The sequence below is a fragment of the Plectropomus leopardus genome, chromosome 15 (genome assembly GCF_026936395.1).
Source record: "Plectropomus leopardus strain MGB_pleo_1.0 chromosome 15, ASM2693639v1, whole genome shotgun sequence".
Taxonomy (NCBI): domain Eukaryota; kingdom Metazoa; phylum Chordata; class Actinopteri; order Perciformes; family Serranidae; genus Plectropomus; species Plectropomus leopardus.
In genome coordinates this window covers 23,492,864-23,514,184 of record NC_142190.1, presented here as the reverse complement: position 1 = coordinate 23,514,184, position 21,321 = coordinate 23,492,864, and the positions used below count along the sequence as shown (strand labels likewise).

Genomic DNA, 21,321 nt, shown 5'->3' with positions numbered 1-21,321 from the left:
GGAGGAAAAGACCCCCAAGGGATGGAAAAACTGTGGAACAATGTTGTCTTTCTTAGGAATAAGACAAGAAGTGCAAATTGCTGCAGGCATTTCAACTAATCTGTCATTAATGCACAGCAACATGAATGTATGTCTCTCTTTTTTTCAGTAGTAGTTAGAAATCCCTGCACAGTCTGCCTGACCTACATAAATATCCTTTTGCTATTGATGATGTTGTAATCCATAAACTCGTGCCATCCATCTTATATTATGCCAGGACAAAGCACAACAAGTTCCTTTCTGACTGGATTTGCGTGCGTAGTCAGGGTGGTAATAATTAGTTACGGAAGTAAAGAATTGGCTCCTTCATTTTGTGCCAGATGTTTTTTCTCATGTACTTACACCTACCACACCTTCTGAATGAAAACTGAGCTACTTAAATTATTCAGCAACAAAATGTTTTATAGAGACCAGTCGTCAGAGGAGGTGGTGGTGAAGCCTCAGACAACCTCAGCTTCCAATTCAGGTATGATCTTGCTTCATATGATTGCTCTTACAAAATTGTTTTTTAGTGAGCTGGTACAAACAAGAAATGGAAAACTAATCTAAAAGCCAGCTAATACAACTTCAACTGACCTTTATATACACGGCATTACAATGCCTATAAAACGTTTGGAAATCCATGCATATAGAGATATGGTTTTTTGTTAACTTCACTGCTAGTGATAGTGTCATCATGGATAATCAAAACCACAAATAGGTAAGCTAGAAGTCTCTTGAAGGGTGGTTCTCAAAGAAAATGTCAAGAGACAAATTATGACAAGCTTTTAATCCAAAAGCAATCTGCAGATGAAACTTTTCTGGTTAACCAAAGAGCTTCCATTTAATGTTGTGAGTGCATGTTATGCACTTTAGTTTGCTGTGCCATTATCTCTAGAAACAGATTTTGCATATGTATGCAGATTCTGTAGGTGATGAAACAAGATTTTGGTGTCAGAAGTGTTGTAGTTTGAGTAGATTTGACCAAGGCAGAGAGAGGCGTAACATATTGGCTGAAATCCAGTTCTCAGAACCCATCTGCAATCGTATGATGAGTTAGCGTGATATTATCTTTTTTTTTTTTTTGATCTCTATCTGGATTCATATGCAGGTACCCGTTTTAGAGATTAGACAAAATAACCGATGCACGAAAGAGGAAGCCTTGGCTCAAATATCCACCGACTATGCCAGATCTGCCCAAAATATTGGCCTTCACCCTCAGAGGCTTTTTCATAGTCAGACTTGAGTCCCTGGGTTCGGAGATTGGCTGTGCTGTTTTAGTGTTAGCCATTTTTGGCATCACTTTGCACTTTGACATACCAACATACATTTCCCAGCCCTCCATCTTTCTCTCACTTTATTTATGTTGCCTTTTTTTGTAAATTAGTCAGTGGTATTAAGCAAAATTCAAATCTGTGTATAAGTGCCTGCTGACCATGTTAGGGGGAGGGCAGATGTAGATTTAATCCAAATCACTGTATCTATCTGAAAGGGTATTACACATCCAACAGAGATGGAGTAATCCCATTAGAGTCATTTTTTGCTCTTTCTAACTGTTGATAACTATTGAAGTGTAATACAGTATTTGATCTGGTCTGATATAACAACTCATGAGAGGCATATCTCTTTGGCATTTTTCACCAGCCTGTAGTTTTATTTTTATTTTTAAAGGCAATTTTTTTCAGGCTTTTTGCCTTTATTTGAGAGGACAGTTTAAGCGTGAAAGGGGAAGAGAGAGGGATTAGCATGAAGCAAAGGACAGAGGTTTGAATTGAACCTGCAGCCACTGCGGCAAGGATGCAGCCTTTTCACATGGGGCACCGGATCTACCAGGGGAGCTACTGGGTGCCCCAACCAGCCTGTATTTGACATTGCCTAGTTGTAGTGAACATTGAGTGTGTGTGAGTTAATGTGTTTGTCAGCTGACAGTGTTGTATGGTGGACTCCCATAGATTGAACCATGGTGAAATGCTGGGTAGAGCTATATACTGGGGTGGTGATCATCAATGGATTCAGTAGTATTCACAACCTGTTAGAATTACAGGTAGTAATTTCATTGATGGTTAATATAGAATTTGTAATTAATGAAGCAAAGTTAGTTGTTAATCTCAGCGTATGCTCATACAACTGTTTGAAACATGATGAAGACATTACTTAAAATAATGACCAGGTTCATTTGGTTTCACATCGGACACAAACACCAGTCTCCAGGGGGAACGTCCTGTGTCATCAGCACATTGGTTACGTGATTGCAGCCTTTCTGATTATGTTGGCTATACATGAATTACTGGCTCATGATTGCTTGGTTATATATTAACAATGTGCCTTACTTTTTGTATGTATACGTACAAACAGTACTTGGGAACAGGCAGGTTTATCTAAATGTTTTGCTAAATTTGGTCAGATAACTTGAGCATTATAATAATTTATATGTACATCATGTAGCTGCCACTGAACACCAAATGTTATGGAAATTACTAATGTTATGCAGCATTTGCATGCAGCTTTCTGGCGAAGCAACACTACAGTGAATAAAAATAGTATGAACATTTCCTGAACATGAAAATCATTTACTAGCAGTAAGACCAGGACAGAGCAGAAAATGGGTCATGAGATGTTACAACAATCATTATTGCAATAGAGCAATGTAAGACAGAAACCACTTCAACATTCTGACAAGGGCTCAATGAAGAGTTTCTGCTTCGTGGATAGTGCAGATGATGCAAAAGTAGTAATCTTACTTCACATTTTTTTAGACATTAGACCAGACTATTAGGACCAATGTTGGTTAAAAAAATACAATAAAATAATACAGAGCCAGGAGTAAGGGGTTAATATTTGAGGAAAAAATCTGAATTAAACTCTTAAAGTTAGGTTAAAAAGAAACAAAACTCTGATACTCTCCGAGATTATAAAGTTATACATTTGTGAGAAAAAATAAGAAATTCTCTGAGGTAAAAGTCACACATTTAAGAGAAATATGCCTGGGAGGGTTTCCTCCCAAAAAGTCACATGACGTAATAAAGAGCAGCAAGTCCATGTAGGGAGGAAGATGTAAATCAGTGGGTCAAGCACAGGACTTTGACCCAGGAGACTGGGGTTTGTGTCCTGTGTCAACGTTGACTATTATTTTTAGATTTAGTTGACTTATTATTTTCAGTCTGTAGGATGTACAGTATAAAGGTGCTGAATCGACACTATATACATCTACCTCTGCAGAGCAGCTGATTAGGCCAATTGGTGTTAACGTTCTATCTCATCGTTGTGAGGACTACTAGGAAGGACGTCCAGCTGATGGCCGGGTAGCATACCGGATATCAGTACACCTCCCATCGTAATTTTTTTTACCATAGCGGGACACCTGGATTAGACGTTTAAACAACTGTCAATCAATGTCTCACTGCTGCGATTCCTTCTTTACCAGTGGCGTCTTTTTGTGATGAAGCTGGTCCAACCATGCAAAGTGATGTGGTTCCTACACAAAAAAAACCCAAAACTTTTTGGAAGTGTTTAATTTTAGGAAATTCTGACTTTTTTTTCTAAATAGTACCCTCATAGTTTTACCTACAATGGCCCTAATACACCATTGTATTAGACAGTTTTCATTGAAAACTAATTTTATTTCATGTGTCGTTCTGAAATAATATTGTATTTGTGAAGCAGATCTCAGTTCAGCATCTGGTAGCTTGTGAACTTTGGATCAGTTTTTTGCTCTCCATGTCGGTGCTTTTAGAGCTGGCTGTGATGTCCACACTTTGTCAATTACAGGAACTTGTTGTCACTCAGTTGGAATATCCATCCGTTCCTTCACACAGTAAGCTATTGAGTGATACTTATACACAATTTACATGTTTGCTTCAACTGTTTTCAGTAATCCAGTTTGAAATGTGGTTGATCTGAAAGGCCAAAAATTTATATCCGATTACAAAATCAAGTCTGTAAATTGGCAGCTTGTCCTATTACAGTATGCTGTATGGTGTGGTACTGCAGACATCTAGACAATTAGCTCAGTGACCATATAATGCAGTGAGGAGCTTTATTTTCGAATTTTGGTTCCAAAGGGTACCAAACTACAAATGGAGACCAGTTCTGCTGCTTGTACGCTAATACAAATGATTCGGCCATTTTTTATTCTAATTTATCCAAAGTAATAGTACACCGTTTTCAGTCAATATTTGGATTAAACCAGAAGTCTATGCATAGTGTTTTGATGGTTAGTCTATACTTAAGTGCCTGCTATGAATAGAGGATGTATACAGAAAATCTATATGGTAGGTACAAAGTTGAGCATTGACCAAATCAGAATATGCAAAATGATTAATGTCTACATGCAGTGTTGGACTTCTTCATTTCACTTTCGCAGAGAAATACAAAACACGTTATTAAATTAAGTCAAAGAAACACTCTTAGTATCATGTCTGTATAGTTTAGTGAGAGCGAAGTAGGGTGTTTTGAGTCATATATAAACAATGTAGCAGATAATTATTTGGGGAAAGTGTGTTGGTTGTGGTGGGAGGCTGTTGAAATGATCTCCTCGAACAGATGTTGTGTTACAGTGACTAGTGTGCAGTGTCTGAAGACCATTCCCACATGCAGAACCCATTTCTCTGGCCGTCTCACCATGTAATTTGTCTTTTGACAACGTGCAGTGAAGTGACATAACACCAGAGTAATCAGGGAGACTTTGTCTAGAAGGGGAAACACAAAGGCATGCCTCAGATTCCTTTTCTAAGCCTCTGGAAGTAAAACAGAAATGTTAACTCAATAATACGAGCAATGCATTGTTAATTCATCAAGTTACTTTGTTTTTGAACCTCTTTTTTTGGGGCTGAGGTTTCCAACTGCTACCCAAGGCATGAGCTGTTGACACGCCGGTTAGGCTTCTATTCTCAAATTTGGTTTTTATAGTCCATGTCTGCAGCTGCCCCTCTGCTTCAAAAAGAGAGAATCAGGCTGTTGTTGAGGCAAGGGTTTATCATTGCTGCCTGACACTTTTTCCACTGGTGTAATGGAAAATGAGATAACCATTTGTCCCAAAGAAATTATTCTATTTCCAGTGACAATCACTCTTTATTTCTTGTTGGAAAACATTGATTGCAATTGGTAAAATTAACTTGCTCTATGCTGATTACGGTGACTTGATTGTACTGTGTTTAAGTTGTGGCCGTCGATGTATCTTCTTTATGACGTTCTGTTTTTTCCATATCTGTCATTCCAGTCATGAGACTACTGTAAACTACTGTATATCAGTGACCAAGCTGTCAGGGTATGTTCTGTTAGGAAGTTTATGGATATTTAGAGGCTATTGGTTTGTTAACTTATTTTGCGTTTTGCAGATAAAGGATCTGGAAAGATTATTAATCAAATAAGACATAATTTAAAATGGATGTGAAGACTAATCTCTAATTCAGTATAGCATTAAGCATCTGCATCTTGGAGATAGAGAGACTGATGGACTCCTGTGTCTTCATTAGAAGTGTACCCTGTAGATGGAGCTGACTCTCTTACACATCTGGCTTAGTGGGTTGATGAGAAGTGCAGTCCTGTGTTTCTGTATCTTTTCCAGGCAAGGACAAAGCTTGTTTAATTTACTTGGCAAGGACAGAACTGTGTCCAGGCGAAGTACTAAATATTCTTTCTGTATGGTGCAACCTCATTCCTGCTGTTCTCTGACTATGACTGACAAGGCTTTCCTCAGGCAGTGTGCTGGGTTTAGTCTGGCAGAGCTGAGTGTGTATGTATGCATACTGGAGAGCCTGCAGTCCTGTTAAGTTTCGTAAGTCATTAGATGCAGCAGTATACAATTATGTCTTGTAATTAGATTCAAATAAAAGTTTTTTTTGCCAAATTAAATTTTGTAACTTAATGGGTTACTTTCGTATTTAGCCTTGACCCAATTGTCTCATGTTTTTTGTGAGTAATAGGAACAACAATTTTTCAAATTTGTCCAGTATTGAGCGAGAGCACTGCAGCTTTTAAATGGGCAACAATGTAACCACTTGGGGCATATTATCGCACTGTAGATTTACAGTTACTAGAAGTGCATGTTTTTGCCACTGACAGGCTCAGATTGTTGTTTTTTGTGTCTGAAAATATTATCAAAAGGATCCCTATACAGACAGACCTTTTTGTTTGACCAGAAACAGCCCCCAAAATTGCTATTGTCAAATACATCAGACTCTATTTAAATAAACAGTCATTTTCACTTCTGCCTGTGTGAGTTAAGTGATTTTAGCAACCAAACCAGAGTTGGTGATTGTTGGGACGGTGGTCAGACTAACAAAGACAGTTTTTGCGACTTTTACTTTGTTTTGACTTTGAATTAAGTGTGTTTTTATGATGATGAAATTATTATTATTATGTTGTTGTTGTTTAATTAAAAAATGGAGTCTGGTGGCTTTGGTGATAGTGCTCTCTGGGCTGTTTCTGGTTAAATGAAAAGGATCTTACTCTTTAACCAAAAAGTCTATTTCTGCAGGAATCCTTTCTGTAAGTTGTCAGACACTTAAAACAATAATCTGAGCCGGTTATTGGTGGAAAAAAGCTCTTTAACAGTATTAAACTGTCATTGTACACATGCCTAGAGTGATTACACTGTAGCCTGTTTCACGGCTGGAGTCGTCTTGCTCAACATTGAGCCAGTTTCGAAAATTTAAGTTACAGCTCATGAAAATGTGTGATGAAGCTGAAAATCAAACATTGCACATGTAGATATATATCACACACATGTCATAACATACAGTAGAACTGATTCAGTGTTGGCAAGTATCCATTAGACAGCATAATGTGAAAATTAGGGAGATCAGTGGACCATAAAGCATTTTGCAGTCTGATCTTTATTTAACATCAAGTCCCATATAGTACATTACGTTTGTGAACTAACAGAAAATGTCTAATGAAGAACATCTGGAGCATCAGGAGTCTCATGTTCAGTATACAGTCTGGCTGGAGGCTAGCGATAAAGGCAGACTTCTTGCAGAGTTGATTTGAAATGGTGAAACAGGGTGTGCGTGCAGGCTATATAATGTTATAGCTTTTTACAATTTCTTATTGTTCTAAATCCTTTTAGGACAATACAATCTTGAACTAACTGCTGGAGCAATCTTAGCACAAATACTCGTCCTGAGAATAAGCTTATTAAGGTTAGTGTGTGCCACAGCGCAAAGGCACCACCGCTGCCTTGTGTTAGAATCTTTGTCTTTATTTTCCAAAACGCCATGAATATCATCACTCACATTTTCCAACAGGAAGCTGTTCACAGATAAAAGTGCACTGTCTTACCAGCTACAGAGTAATTTTAGTAACAAATAGCTGCTATTGAACTAAGAATAGTTATTTTTCCATTGATCTGAGCTGTTTGTGAGCTATTTTAAATTTGACATTTCGCTATCTGTGATTCCAGTGAAAATCGGCCCAAAGCGAACATCAGACAGACAGCTCTTTTAGTATATGTGGTGTTTAGTGTTCTTGAATAATCATGTATGCTTGTAATGTGAATTATCTTTGTATTTTATGCCACTGGTACCCCTTAAAATGGACACATTGATGCTGCTCAAGTCATAAACTTAAGAAATCATTATAATTACTGTGAAACAAGATGTCAGTAAACATCAAAGGATCATCACTCTGAGACCACTGTACAAATTAAACCAATTCCATACATAGCATATATCTAAAATAATCTAGACGGCATCTACTCCTCTACTCTCTAACCAAGGAATCGTTCAGTGCCTGCTTCTGAAGTGATCCATGGCTGTAATTAAGGGCTTTGACCTCTGACCCATATAAGGAGTATTAGGGCCAAGCGACCAGAGGTGGCAGGGCCCATAAGACATAATGACAGGGTTGCTGTAGACAATGCTCTTTAATATCTCCATCTGCCAGGCTTACAAAACTGTCTGCGATTACTTGTGTTTGTGGCTGATACTGTGAGCTTAGTTAGGATCAATGACAAACAAAAGAGACCTCTGCAGAATTGACATGGGCTGACTCCTTCAAAATAATGTAGCAAATTATGATGATTTTGTATTTATGACACTATCATATGTGCTGAGATTCTTAGACACGCATCACACTGTCATTGTCAGTGGCAAATTAGAAGTGTGAGATGCTGCTTTAGACCCAATTTTACCCCGAATCCATCACAACTGTCCACTTAAATCCACAAAGAAAATGAAAAATGCAGCATCATTAAGGTTTCCCTCTCTGTGCAGACATGTCGCCTTTACCAGGTCAGTGAAGTAGGACAGCCGCTCAAAAAAGAGGACGACAGGGGATAATTTTGGTGCACCTCTATTTCAATGTTTAATTGAAGTCATTACCTATGCATCCTTCACTTTGCTTGTCACGCTTTGTTTGTCTCCATTCTGCCGTCACCCTTTAGAGGCAATGCACAGCAAACAGCTGTAATTTGCAGGACTACTCAGTTTAGCATATGCATGAAATTGTAAATGTTACACATGAAGAGAGAGTGTTTGTGTGTCAGAGAGAGAGAGAGAGAGAGGGGGGCAGCCCCTGGTTGACCCTTGTTCACCCCTTCTCTCTCACTCCGCCCTGGATGAGTCTTCTCCTAAACATGTGTGCAGCTGTCAGCTGGCAAGTGTTTGTGTGAGTGTGTGTTGTGTGTGCATGCATGTGTGCGTTTGGACAAAGATCATTTTTCATATTTCAATTAGTTTTTTTTCTCGTAAGGAGAAAAGTTGCAAGAAATTATGGAATATACCAAGACAATTATTATTTGTTTCTTAAACATAACACATAATAAACAGTTTAATAAGAGTTTTTGCACAGCAGTGCAGCAGATGAAAGGGTCACGATAAAAGATTTTCCTTTTTGACGTTGTCGTCACAACAAACTAGTTATTATAGTATCAAAATTTTATTGGCTTTTCTTGTTTACCATGCAGTTAATTACGCATGAGTTTGCGGTTGCAAATGTTCTTCATCAACTTGTGCATGTTTGCTAAATATTGCTTCAGGTGCTTTTATAGCAGCAAAGCTGGAGTGAAATTCAGCCTGTTTATTAGTCTGAGGTAAAGTTGATAATGTCTCTAGTGACAACATCTGGTGGTCACATGAGAGAGTTGTTGGCTCAGTCCATAGAGATGATGATTGGTTCTGCTGCTTTGTCCTTTTTTGTCTCACCGTTTCTCCTAAAACACCAGCACACAATCAGAAACAAACAGTGCAAACTAAACTATAATCACACTTGAGTCGATAGTGGTTAATAACAATTGACTTTTTTTTCTGTCTCTCCTTTTTTAGCTGCGGCTCCAAAGTTAAAACCGATGAAGAATCCAATAATAGTGGACGAGGGAAGCAAGCTCATAGTAAAGTGTGAGGCCACAGGGAACCCTCACCCCACCTACAGATGGTTCAAAGATGGCAACGAGCTGAAGAAAAGCAAAAAAGTCCGAATAAAGAACAGCCCGTGAGTACAAGTCACCCATGTCCTGTAAACCCAAAATAAACAGAGTCAGACGAAAAGAGACAGAGGTACTCCAAAGACGAAGCAAGGTTGCCATTATCAGCAGACTATGCTAATGCAGTTTTTCAGGAAACTGCAGTTTGAAACTAATTTAAAAATCAATATCAACAAAGAAGTTGAATACAAACATTTATTCAATATTTGAGATAACAAAGATCTTTTTCTTTATTGAAATTTAGTGTAATGATTTATACTAGACCATGCCGATTCATCCCTCCTTATATATTTATCTTTCTCATCTACAAAAAAAAAAGTTTCATTTAGAGGTAATAAAACACACCAACCCTTCAGTACATTCACAAGATATCAGAAGGCATGTTTTATTGGCTGGCATACAAGAACTGGCTAGTGTTTGTTAAATTCAGCTAGACTTTGCCCTTTGTGAAATTGATCTTGCAGTGTCATTTTGCCAACTTTTGACTATTGCTACACAACATTTTAGAATTATGCACTTAGGTGATTTAATCACAAGAGTTAAACCAGACAAAAACTGACAGTACTGTGCCCTGTTATATTTCTGTCCCGTGCATGTACTGGAAACAATAAATACATTTTTATGCCAGCCCAGTGACAGATGCAGACATAAAATGCAATTCTTTTTAAAATGTACACATTCACTGGTCAAAATAAGAAAACTACTTAAACCTAAGGTACATGCAAACCATGTCGATTTTTATTTAATGTAATATTCTCAAACCAAACTGTGAAATGCCTCCTACAGCAGGCAAGGATTATGCTCTCACTGAGACAATCCTGAGAAATAGCCACAACCAGAGCAAATTTGACCTAATTTCAATAATTAAAGTTACATAATTAAAGTGTCATCCCATTGGCCTGTCATATCGGCAGAAATGTTCATTTAGGGCTGATTACAACATTTCACTTTAAAGCCTCTATCTGCTGAAACTGACGATGTGCTTATATTATTGTGCATCCCTACCTGATTCTTCTCTCTCAGTCAGGTCGGCCAATAAAGTAAGGTAACCGATTTAAGAGAATATCTGAAAAATGTTAGTTTGTCTGGCATTTCTTAGTAGAAAAAACCCTGGAGCATGTAAAAACTTAAGTACTGGCGTAAAAGCTCCTCCTGATGTAAGGATATTGACATAGGCTGTAAAACCAATAACCCCTTTTATAATACAGTACGCTTGGTAGCTTAACACTTGATCCTATACTTTCTTATTGTAGGCTGCCCCCCCACCCCCTTAAATGTGGCCCCACAGTGAGTGAGTCTGTATCCCTATCAAAGCAGAGAGCTGTTGCCATGCTGCTGCTTGCCCTGTTGTCTGCCTCTCTGTCCCCCATGTTTCCACTTGTTGCGTTTCCATGCTATTTCCTCCCTGCCCTGATTCCCCTGACTCAGCTGTGCAAGTGTTGTCTCCCACAGGAAAAACTCCAGAGTCCAGATCAGCAAAGCAAAACTGGAGGATTCTGGGAATTACACATGTGTGGTGGAGAACCCGCTGGGAAAGGACAACTCCACTGGCACTGTTAACGTCCAAAGCAGTGAGTATACTGACTCCTAAGCAACAAGTGAAGTGGTGCAGATGTACACTGTTGATGTTGTCACGACTGCTCTCTTGCCAAATGAGAGATGAAAAGGGGCCATCGCAAACAGGCATGTAACAGTGGTAACATGCATGAAGAGCAACTGTCCACACATGTGGCTGTGGCCCATTAATCAGTGGAGCAGTACATTGCACTTGGTGATAAATGGAATTTAAATGCAGTGGATGGTGAGATCTCTCAGTTTTTCATTCACTGCAGTCTGCTGGCAATGTGAAATCCCACAAAACTACACTGCACAGTGCCTTTGACCGTCACTAGCACACAACAAGAGCGGCAGACTATAGAGTATAAAATGTAAAACACAGCTCGACAGCATATGAAAGTTGTAGAAGAAAAAAAAGTGTCTTCAGAGTGTGTGATAGAATCTAACAGGCTCGTTCAGTAGTGGTGTGTGCATTGCTGAGTTTTGCAAAGTAGTGTAGCAGATGAAAGAGTTTTGATAACAGCTGCTTCCATTTGGTGGGGTGGTGAGTTTGTGTTTGTTCCAAGCAGTGCGGGTAGTGAGTGTGTGGCTGCTGTGGGTTGCTTGTTGTCTGAGTGGATGGAGCCGGTATTAAAAAAATATATTTAAGGACCTTACAGAGCAGATACGATTCATGCAGCTTTGCCTCTGCCTCGATCAAGGGGAGACTTGATGATATCTGGTTCTGGACTGTCAGAGAACTATAAAGCAGGATGTCTGGCACGAGTGAGTCAGAAATGGGTTGTTCACCTGGATAAAGACCGCTTAGTAATGTCTCAGGACTTTGATGCTGTGCAGACAAGGGGCTGTGATGCTGAGCAGAGTCAATGCAGGGTTTTTTTTAATCAAACTTAACATACATGACAGCATATCCATACTATTGTAGTTTAACTCTGCTTTTGGAGAACCAGAACAGCCCAGTCACCAGAATAAAATGTGGGCATTGAGCATTTCTGCAAACCATGGGTATGTTACATTTGTACTTTTTATACATAGGACATTCAGATTTTATGTATATGGGCTGAGTTTCTCGTCAGGAGGAGGAAGGGATGGTGGACATAACACTTAGGTGAGGTGGCTGCCAAGTAACAAACAGCAGCAGACCAATGTTTGCCAACAACAAAAGGGGTATTTTTTAATGACAGGCCAGGTTATTTCCAGCCGTGTTAGGACTGACAAAAGTAGATGTTTTTTAACGGGAGTTTGGGACATTTCCACCCATGCTGGTAGCAACAAAGCAGGCATATTTTAAGGAGAATTTAGGACATTTTCATTTGTGTTTATAGCAACAAGCGCGGTTATTTTTTAACGACAGGCTAGGATATTTCCAGCCATGTTTGTGGCAATATTTTTTTTATTTGAGTTTGGGACATTTCCAGCTGTAGTTTGTAGCAACACCAGCAGGTATTTTGAATGACAAGCATTGACATTTGCAGATTGGTTCATAGCAAAAAATGTGGATATACTTTAACAAGAGTATACGACATTTCTAGCCATGTTTGTAGCATCCGAACTGGGTATTTTGAACCAACATATTTTTCCAACTCTAACTAAATGGGTTTTGTACCTAAATCTACATGCTGTCAAAACGTACAATTAAAAAATGTAAACAAAGGAAACGTGAGGTCTAACATACCCACTACATATGAAACTTATGACAATTTCCATAGTGCCAACACTTATTCTAGCGACTGGGTTGACTGGAAAATAATCACACCAGATAGGAGATACTCTCATTCTCATTGCTGACCTTGACAGCAGGATGATCTCTGACGTCCCACACTGGCATGAGAGGTGAAGTTAGTAAGGAAAAGTGAAGGGACTAGACTTAAGCCATCCGTCGGTGTACTTGTATTCACATTCAGGCACTATAATCACTCCCCCTTCTCTCTTTATATTTGTCAAGGCCACCTTTTAGCGCTATTGTTTACAGTTAGCAGACTTAAGCTGAGCTGCATTATTAGAGTAGCAGCTCTTTTCAGATAAAGAAAGGCCCCATTGTGTTTGAAAACACAGAGATTCTCAGTGGTTCCAACATGCAAGTTTGATTTCCAGCAAACAATTGTGCAGAAAAGAAGTCATCCATCTTGTATTTAAATGGGGCGTCACATTGCCTCTTTTTTTATTTTCTGACATCTAAAAAGCTTCAGTTGAGTTTTATAGCCGGATCGTGTAACTTACAGTATACTGTACGCTTGTTATGACACCTGGCTTTATTCCAGGGTAATGATATATTCCTCTTTACTCATGAGCGTGTAATATTTAAAGGGTCAGTGATGCAAGATCCAAAGCCCCAGACATGCGGTGCTAACATTATGAAAAATTAAACGGTAATCACTGAGTAAGAATTATGTTTAATGGCAATTAAGGAAAATAGGTTAAATCATGCTGTACATCCTGCAAAGGTCGGGGGAATCCCTGGTGGTAGCACCTGTTTGCCTGAGTGTTTAATGAAGGCTTATGAACATGTGACTGGTGTCCCGTGAAACTCTATATGATGATCTTAGCAGGCAAAAGTGCTTGTAATTCAACGATATCAAAGAAAATATAATATTACAAAGCAGTGAACAAGTGGGCTGAGACCTACAGTAGCCACAATGGATAAAACATGACTGAGCAATGATACGGTACAGCAGACAGTGTTTTTACTTAGAGCACACACTGGTTAAAACATGATATCCCTGCATCTGCTGCAAAACGTGAGGCAGCTTTGATGAACGGGGTACTCACAGTTAAAACAGAGTGGGGAAAAAAAGCTTAAAACAGTGAATATGCGTGCCCCTTCCCTTGAATTTCAGACACGTCTTCACATTTTTGTGTGTGGCCGTCTGTCAGCGCTGACGTCTCCTTAAATCACTCCTGAATACAATGGCATCATTGTGTGTCCTATCATGTGCCGTGATCATCAGATGCCTGTCTCCGTGTGTTTTTGTTTGTGTATGTACGAATGTGTCTGTTCACTGTTCAATAAAAAAAAAGAAGTCCCATTGTGTTACAACAGCACGCCTAGTTCCGTCATGCTTCAGGGGAGAAGGCAAGACAGGGCGAATCAGGGGTGGTATGTCCATAGGCAGGGGGAGGGCTTCTCAGGAACTACATACGTCAATAAAAGGAAACGGCGGCAAACAGTGCACGGTGCTGTGATTGTCATATGCTGATGAAGAGCTGAAATCAGCACATGTTGAGGCAAAAAAGACACATGGCGCTTGCAGAGAATGTTTGTGACAATAAAGGGCCTTCTCTGCCTATGAGGTTGCATTTAAAGATACCTGTTTGAGTTAAATGTGCTTGCTTTTTGATGCAGAGAGCTGCTTTTCATCCTAAGGTCATAAGAGAAATGGCTATTGTGTTAAACGGCTGCAGTGGAGTATGCTTGCCTGCTGCAGTATGTTGCCGAAGCAGCATGTAGCCGCAGTATTATCTGTGTATGTGTGCCTTCTAGGGAGGGAGAGCAAGGGGAGGGGTGCAGATGTAGATGGACAGAGAGAGCAAAAAAAAAGAAAAGAAGAAAGCGTGAATAAATATGGGGGGGTACAAAATGAGGGAATGCATGACAGGAAGCAGACAAAGACATCAGGGCAGAGAACGAGAGGGGGGATACAGCTAAAGACAGTGAGAGAGAGACAGAAAAGTATGAAGAGGAGGAAGACAAAAGCCTGCTGTGTTGCAGAGGAGACTTTCACACCCATTTTAGAAAGCAGTTTGCTAGCTTTGTCCGAGCTACCTACTGTATCTGATGTCAGGTGCTATAGCATGAGCTTTTTCCACCTGTGTTGCACCAAGCATGCTAACACAGCTCCGACCTGCTCTTGCAAAATCTCTGAGGAAAACGCAGTTATTAGAAATGTTAGCTTTCGTACTGACTTCACGGACAGAAAGTGAAAGCTGACGATCGTGGGTAATAAAGTCAAAGCATCGTTCTAACCCTCACGGCGAGAGCAAACATAGCACATGGCTGTGCCTGCCTGCTGTACGTTCTGGTTAAGGCTGAATTTGGGAAACCATCACTCAGCTCCACCACATGGTGAACACAGGCCACCACAAGCTCAGCGGCTCACACAGACTCCTGCACTGTACCGGTCACTGATTTGAGATGACTTGTGTTTGTGTGAAGGTGGAGAGTGGAAGTAGCTTTTAAATAATTTTCATAATTTATTAATATGTATATTTTTCTGAGAGAACAGGGAATGTTTCTGCATTGCTATAATTTCAGTGAATAGTTTGCATATGACAATATTGCCATACCAAATGCAGCAAAACAACGAGTTTAAATGTATTTTGAGTTGATATGCATAGCATCAATTACACTAGGAGTGCCAGGCAAACCTGACACGTGGCCCTGAGGTGTGATTGAAAAGGAGTTGCCTAAACATTCCTTAAACAAACAGTGATAGATCCACTTAGTGCAAAATGTGTCACGTAAAGGAGTAGAGGGGGAAGGAACACCGCCACTTGTTGTAGAATGCAAAGAACATATAACCCCCCTTATTATTGATACTGCACATAACAGCTGGTCATTACTCAGCCCAGCCAACCCATATCAATATTTGTGTAGCAAGACAAATGCAGCACCCTTGTAACTCTGCAGCCCGGGACGTGGAGCATGGTGTGCAAAATTGCCTTGGGCAAGGAAAAAATAACCAGTGTTCAAGGCTGAACCTGGACTCAAAGTGAACCCCGTGTTCATTTTATAGCACGCAGTACATTTTGGCTTCTTGCCAGCCATGCAGTCCGCGAGTAACGTTGAATGATTGGACCCGTGCGGGGATTTTACTTGTGTCTTTTTGTTTGACCAGCAGAAGAGAAACACACACTGTCAGCTGACTGAGTGCCAGTTACTGTGCAATTATTCAGCACAGATGGTTGGATGTTCTGCTGAGTTTAAGTTGCTAGTTATCAGTGTTTCAGACTCATTTTCATACTCTCTCCTCCGTGGCTGCATTGGAAACATGATATTAATCAGTAAAGCAATTTTGACATTCTTTTCTGAATCCAGAAAAGACTTTCCCTCCCTGTTTTATTGTTTGTGTTTTGCCAACTTCAGCATTGTGACAGAATGCATGAGAGCGTCCAGCATGTGTGAGTGTGTGTCTCCTGGTGGTCTGGACTATCGTATGTCCTTTTTGCAGTTTCTGTAACAATTGCTGCCTTTTACAGAGTGTTGTTTCCAGCCTTAGACCCAACCCCCAGTGTAGAGGACCAGGGACCATTTGTTGTCCATTTGGTCTGACCTCTACCCTGTAATCAGTCTGGCATGGTAAGACCTGCTGGCCCTCTGCAGAACGGTGTAGTATATCATCGACTGTTTTCTATAAGGCCAGTGTGAAGGAGCAACACTAGTCAAAGTTTGCTTGGCTCCACGTGGCTTCAGATTAAGGCCTCCCATTATCCTACAGGCTGCTGTGTTGTGATAAGCGCTTGTGAGGCAGCCATGTGTCTGCAGGCTGCAGGTCACATCCTTGGGGGGTGCTGCACGCAGCTCCGCTGAGAGAGTGTGTGAGCGTCCAGGAATGTGTTGATGGAAATCACAGCTGAACATATGATTGCTCCAACCTCAGCAGTCATGCTGGGGCCCACCAGCAACAATTTCGCGCATGCATGCACGCAGGCCCACACACACGCACACATATACACACACGCACACATGTGCACACCTTTACGTGTTTTTATTCCCTATGCTGAAGCCAAGCACAGTCACCCCTGTCACAATACTTATGCTTAACTAACTTGAAATGACACAACTTTTAAAATCTAGTTGACAAAATAAGACTTTAGCATCAACTTGATGGTATGCTCAGTTTGCTGAAATATAGGCTTAACAAGGTGTTGCATCTCAGTCACGCATAGCATGGTTGGAAATTTGCTTCAAGTGTAATTTTCTTAAAGGTACAGTTCACCTCAAAATCAAAAATACATATTTTGTCTCTTACCTGTAGTTCTTTTTATCAGTCTAGATTGCATTTGTGTGAGTTGGTGAGTGTTGGAGATACCAATGTCTCTTTCCAGAAATCATGACCCAGATACTCAAGATATTCCTCAGACCTTGTTTTGAGCAGTTTCATCAAGGAACTATTTTGGGGTCTACTGCTCGCTCACCTAGCACTGCTGAGCTAGCTAACATTACAGCTCAGCCGAGAAGGACGCCATCAATGTTTACATCTCACGCTGTCATGAGCATGAGCCGCCCGTCCATCAGAAGATGCAAGCTTCCTTTTGCACGGTGATACGGCGTGGTAGAAGGAAAGTTCCTACATTAAACCACTTACAGCAAGGTCTGTGGAATATCTTGAGTGAACGGTTAATAAATTCCAGAGAAAGACATCCTTTTACAGATGTATTTTTTGGCACTTTGAGCACCGCAAGCAGATTGCCATCTAGTTCCATTGTATGCGAGAGAGGTCAGACATCCTACAGACAATATCTCTTACACTCAGCAACTCACACCAAACTAATCTACATTGATAAATTGAACCAGAAGTAAAAGAAGAAATGTGCATTTTTGATTTTGACGTGATCTGTCCCTTTAAGTTTGTTCATTTACATCCCAAACATGCTGACTTTGACCACTGCAGGAAGCTTTAATTCACTGTCTCATGTAAGTTTATTGCTCATCCTTCATACATATTTCTTAATTAAAAGTTATTTGTTGATGCCTACAGTACCTTTAAAGAGTAAAAGCGTGATTGTGATTGGCAGTGATTTGGCACCACAGTGTTGCGCTGTGGAGAGTATGCCAGAAAACCAGACAAACAACAGACAAACATCTGAAAGTGATGAAGAATCAGAACATTTTGAGCTTTTAGTAAGCAGTAAACTCATCAATTGGCAGTTACTAAAAATTTCATAAAATTGTGCTGCACATACAGCTGCAAAGAGTCCATGTATTTAAAACAAAGCTCAGTTGTTAAAACAGATGTTTTACACTCCAGGCATCTTGTGTAAAAGATGGATTTTATTGTTATGATCATTTAAATCAGTCAGTTTATACTGTAATCATTTTTTAAAGTATAATTTTAGCGAAAAACAAAGCTTTTAGAGGCCTTATTGTCTCATTTTAGACAGGTGACATCCTGTTTAATGTCCTACAGTTAGGTTTATTCCTATTACATGCAGTGTAGAAGACAGTCGGGGACACACAGGAAAGAAAGCATCAACAGATGAGACTTTGACTCATGTTTTATACAGTGTTACTCAGAAACCTTTTAGCCTTGGAGTGGAAAGCCATAATTTTTAAATTAATAGTAAATGTTACAGAGAGTCTTATCTTACAAAAATAAACACCAAACAAAAAACTCCTACAGCTTTTTCTCTTCCAGTAATTTGTCATATCTGTTCTACGTAAGTGAAGTCTTACAGTAAGTAATACTTTGAACAAGATAAACAACAACTTCCTCCAGTCCTTCTATGTCTCCTTTCAGTCTGCGTAGTAAAAACAAAACACACACACACTCTTACTACGCAAGCGAGAGATAAACTTATGTGTAATGACGCTAAAGGATGTTAGTTGTGGCTGAATGTGGAGTATCTGTACGCCAGTCAATTCTATTGATTGGTGTGGGTAAGCAGCAGCGGCCATGTCTGAGAGGAACAGGTCTTCACATCTGCCAAGCGTTGTGTATTTACAGGCCACTGGAGAACAGCTCGTCGGGTCCTGTGGATTAAGCTGCTGTGCTATTAGTCATGCCCACTTTTTCAAAAATTATCCTCAGTCCTGGGGTCTGGACAGGCATTCCTCCGAGGTGGCCACTGATTGCACCAGAATCTCGGGGTCTTGACAGTTGGCTGGTTAGACCACAAAATCAAGATCCAGTGTGTGCTCTGTGGAGTAAACAGGATGTTGTAATCAAAAAAACTCACATGGCATGCAAACCAATTGTTAGCACACTATAAAATCTGACCAGTTGATTTTCAATTGCCTTGAAAAATGTAAGCAAATATAACTAATAAATTTATAAGATATTTACTTTATAACTTATTGTTAAGTTTACTTGAAAGTCAGTTATTTGCTTAACCCTTTGAAACCTAGATAGATATCAGATTTCTTGTGCTGTGATCTGATGCCTTTCACAAGCATTTAAAACTTTGAAGCCTGAGAAAATTGGTTTGGTATCTGTCAAAAACACAGGGGAAAAGGCAGTCAGCAACCTGGCTTGAAATGTCCCACAAATTGGAGAAAAGAAAAAAAAAAACACTAAAAGGTAACAAAAAATGACCTGAAAATTTACTTAAAAATGGGAGATAAAAAGAGAATTTTAGGGAATTGAGCAAATAAATGAGGAAAAATACAAAGAATTTCCACGTGGTTTCCACGTTGATTTTAAGTAAGATCATCTTGTTAGATTTTGCCATGCATAGACACAGTGGTTGTGCTGCTAAATGTGTGCCATTTAAGATTAACTACGATGCAAAGAATTGTTGCTGATCTTTGCCATTTGGAAGCAAACAACAAAGCATCTTAATAAGTTGCAGTAACCTTCATTACCACAAAGTTCTGCATGGTATTCATAACAGCCTGGAGGTAAATTTACAAAAGATGTTATCCTAGATATAGGAATTAGAATCTATGTTGTTATTTCTCGTAAGTGTTTTTATTTACGCCAGCTTTCCACAGCACAAACAAAAAATTAAAAAGTTGAAAATAACCGCGTGGTAAAGGTCAAACTTTAATATCTAAGCAAATGACCACAGAAAACCAAATGTTTCATATTCAATTAATTAATCATTTTCACAGTCCAAGTTAAAAATGTCATCGCCTCAAACAAGAGTGTTTGTCATCCCCTCCGACATGACGTCTTACCCTCATGGCAGCTGCAGCGTGTCAGAGTTCAGACCTTGTTTTGATCCTCACCCACATTAATGTTTAGTTCTCGAGGCAGTCACAAAATCGTCACTTCGCCCACACCACGTTTTGTTTTTGTTTATTGTTGGGGCCTTTTTGTATTAGTGGGCAGCATCCGGCACAGTGGGAAGATCCAGAGTAGATGGAAGAGTTTATGTCACGAGCGGATGAACACCCACAGCATCGTAAGCATGCATTGTGCAGCATCACTGAGCCATTAAAGCACAGATGGGTTCAGTGTATACGTACAGGGCAGGGCTGAGGAGGACTTTAACGTTACACTTTGAATATCATCCAAAGGAATGATGAATTAAAGGGATAGTTCAGATTTTTTAAAGTAGGGTTGTATGGAGTCTTTATCCAGAGTCAGTGTATTACCTACAGAAGATGTCAGTCAGCACACCCCCAGTTTTGAGACGCAGGCTGGAGTCCAACATGGAAGCTAAGCTATGTGCTGCTGTGGATGGGGTTCAGTACTAAAACGTGTTTTAGCCACCTATATAGAACTCCCACCAAAAAACATCAATATCAGTTAAAGTGTAAGCTATACTGGAAGTATTTTCACTGCTTTAAAGTTGCCTCAGACAGCCCAGGGAAGTCCTCGTCTATTCTATGTCAACACCACCAGACTCCATTGACAAAAATAGTAATTTTGTCTGGCTGAACACAGGAGCTTCTGGTCTACCACTGCTTTGATCAGTTAGGTAGTTTGTGTTTTTGTGAGACTTTGGTGAATCTGAACGAGCTCTTTCAAACACCAAAGTCACACAATAACACAAATTAAATAACTGATAGAGGCAGCCATAGACCAGCAGCTCCAGTGTTCAGCCATTTAAAATCACTCAATGAAGTTTGGCTTAAAGGAGAGTGACATAATGACCCCATTTTCCAGTTGGAAATCACTGTCTGTCATTAAGATAAAATACTCCCAATGTAGCATTCATTAAAACTGATATAGATTTTTGTTGGTGGGACTTTTTAAAAACTGGCTTAAATATGTTTTACTGATGACCCCTTCACTGCGGTAGATTAGCTTCCATGTTAGACTCTGCCTGCTCCTCCAAACAGGGGACATTCTCACTGGCATCTACTATACAAAATATACTTTCTATGGACAAGTACACCATACAACCCCACTTCAAAAAAATCTGAACTATCCCCTTAAGAGGAATTCTTAATGAATATCAACCAACTTGTTAGGACACTTCAACTAGGTTGTTGCATGCTTGTAATACTTGTAAGGAAAGTAACACTTCCATGTTTTCTTAGCTTATATCAGTTTTCAGGTGTTCCTTCTGATTTAGCAACAGCTAAGATAAGTAATGTTAGATTGATGACCTAAAACCATAAATCAACTCCTTAATATGTCAGTAATTCATTGCTTTTTGACAAGTGCTATGCATGGTTTGAGTTATTGGCTTTGTATGTGCTAATGTGTTGGAGAAGA

The 21,321-nt window shown here is 39.7% G+C and overlaps 1 protein-coding gene across 5 annotated transcripts in view; it reads left to right on the top strand.

Annotated features, from left to right (window-relative positions):
- Positions 1 to 21,321, top strand: part of nrg2a (neuregulin 2a) — a 95,143-nt gene that overhangs the window by 32,839 nt on the left and 40,983 nt on the right. For all 5 annotated transcript variants that reach the window (XM_088088549.1, XM_088088548.1, XM_088088546.1 and 2 more), the window contains exons 2-3: positions 9,282 to 9,447; positions 10,892 to 11,010. In XM_088088549.1, the coding sequence (XP_087944675.1) occupies positions 9,305 to 9,447; positions 10,892 to 11,010 (262 nt within the window). In that variant the 5' untranslated portion in view covers positions 9,282 to 9,304. The remainder of the gene's footprint in view (positions 1 to 9,281; positions 9,448 to 10,891; positions 11,011 to 21,321) is intronic.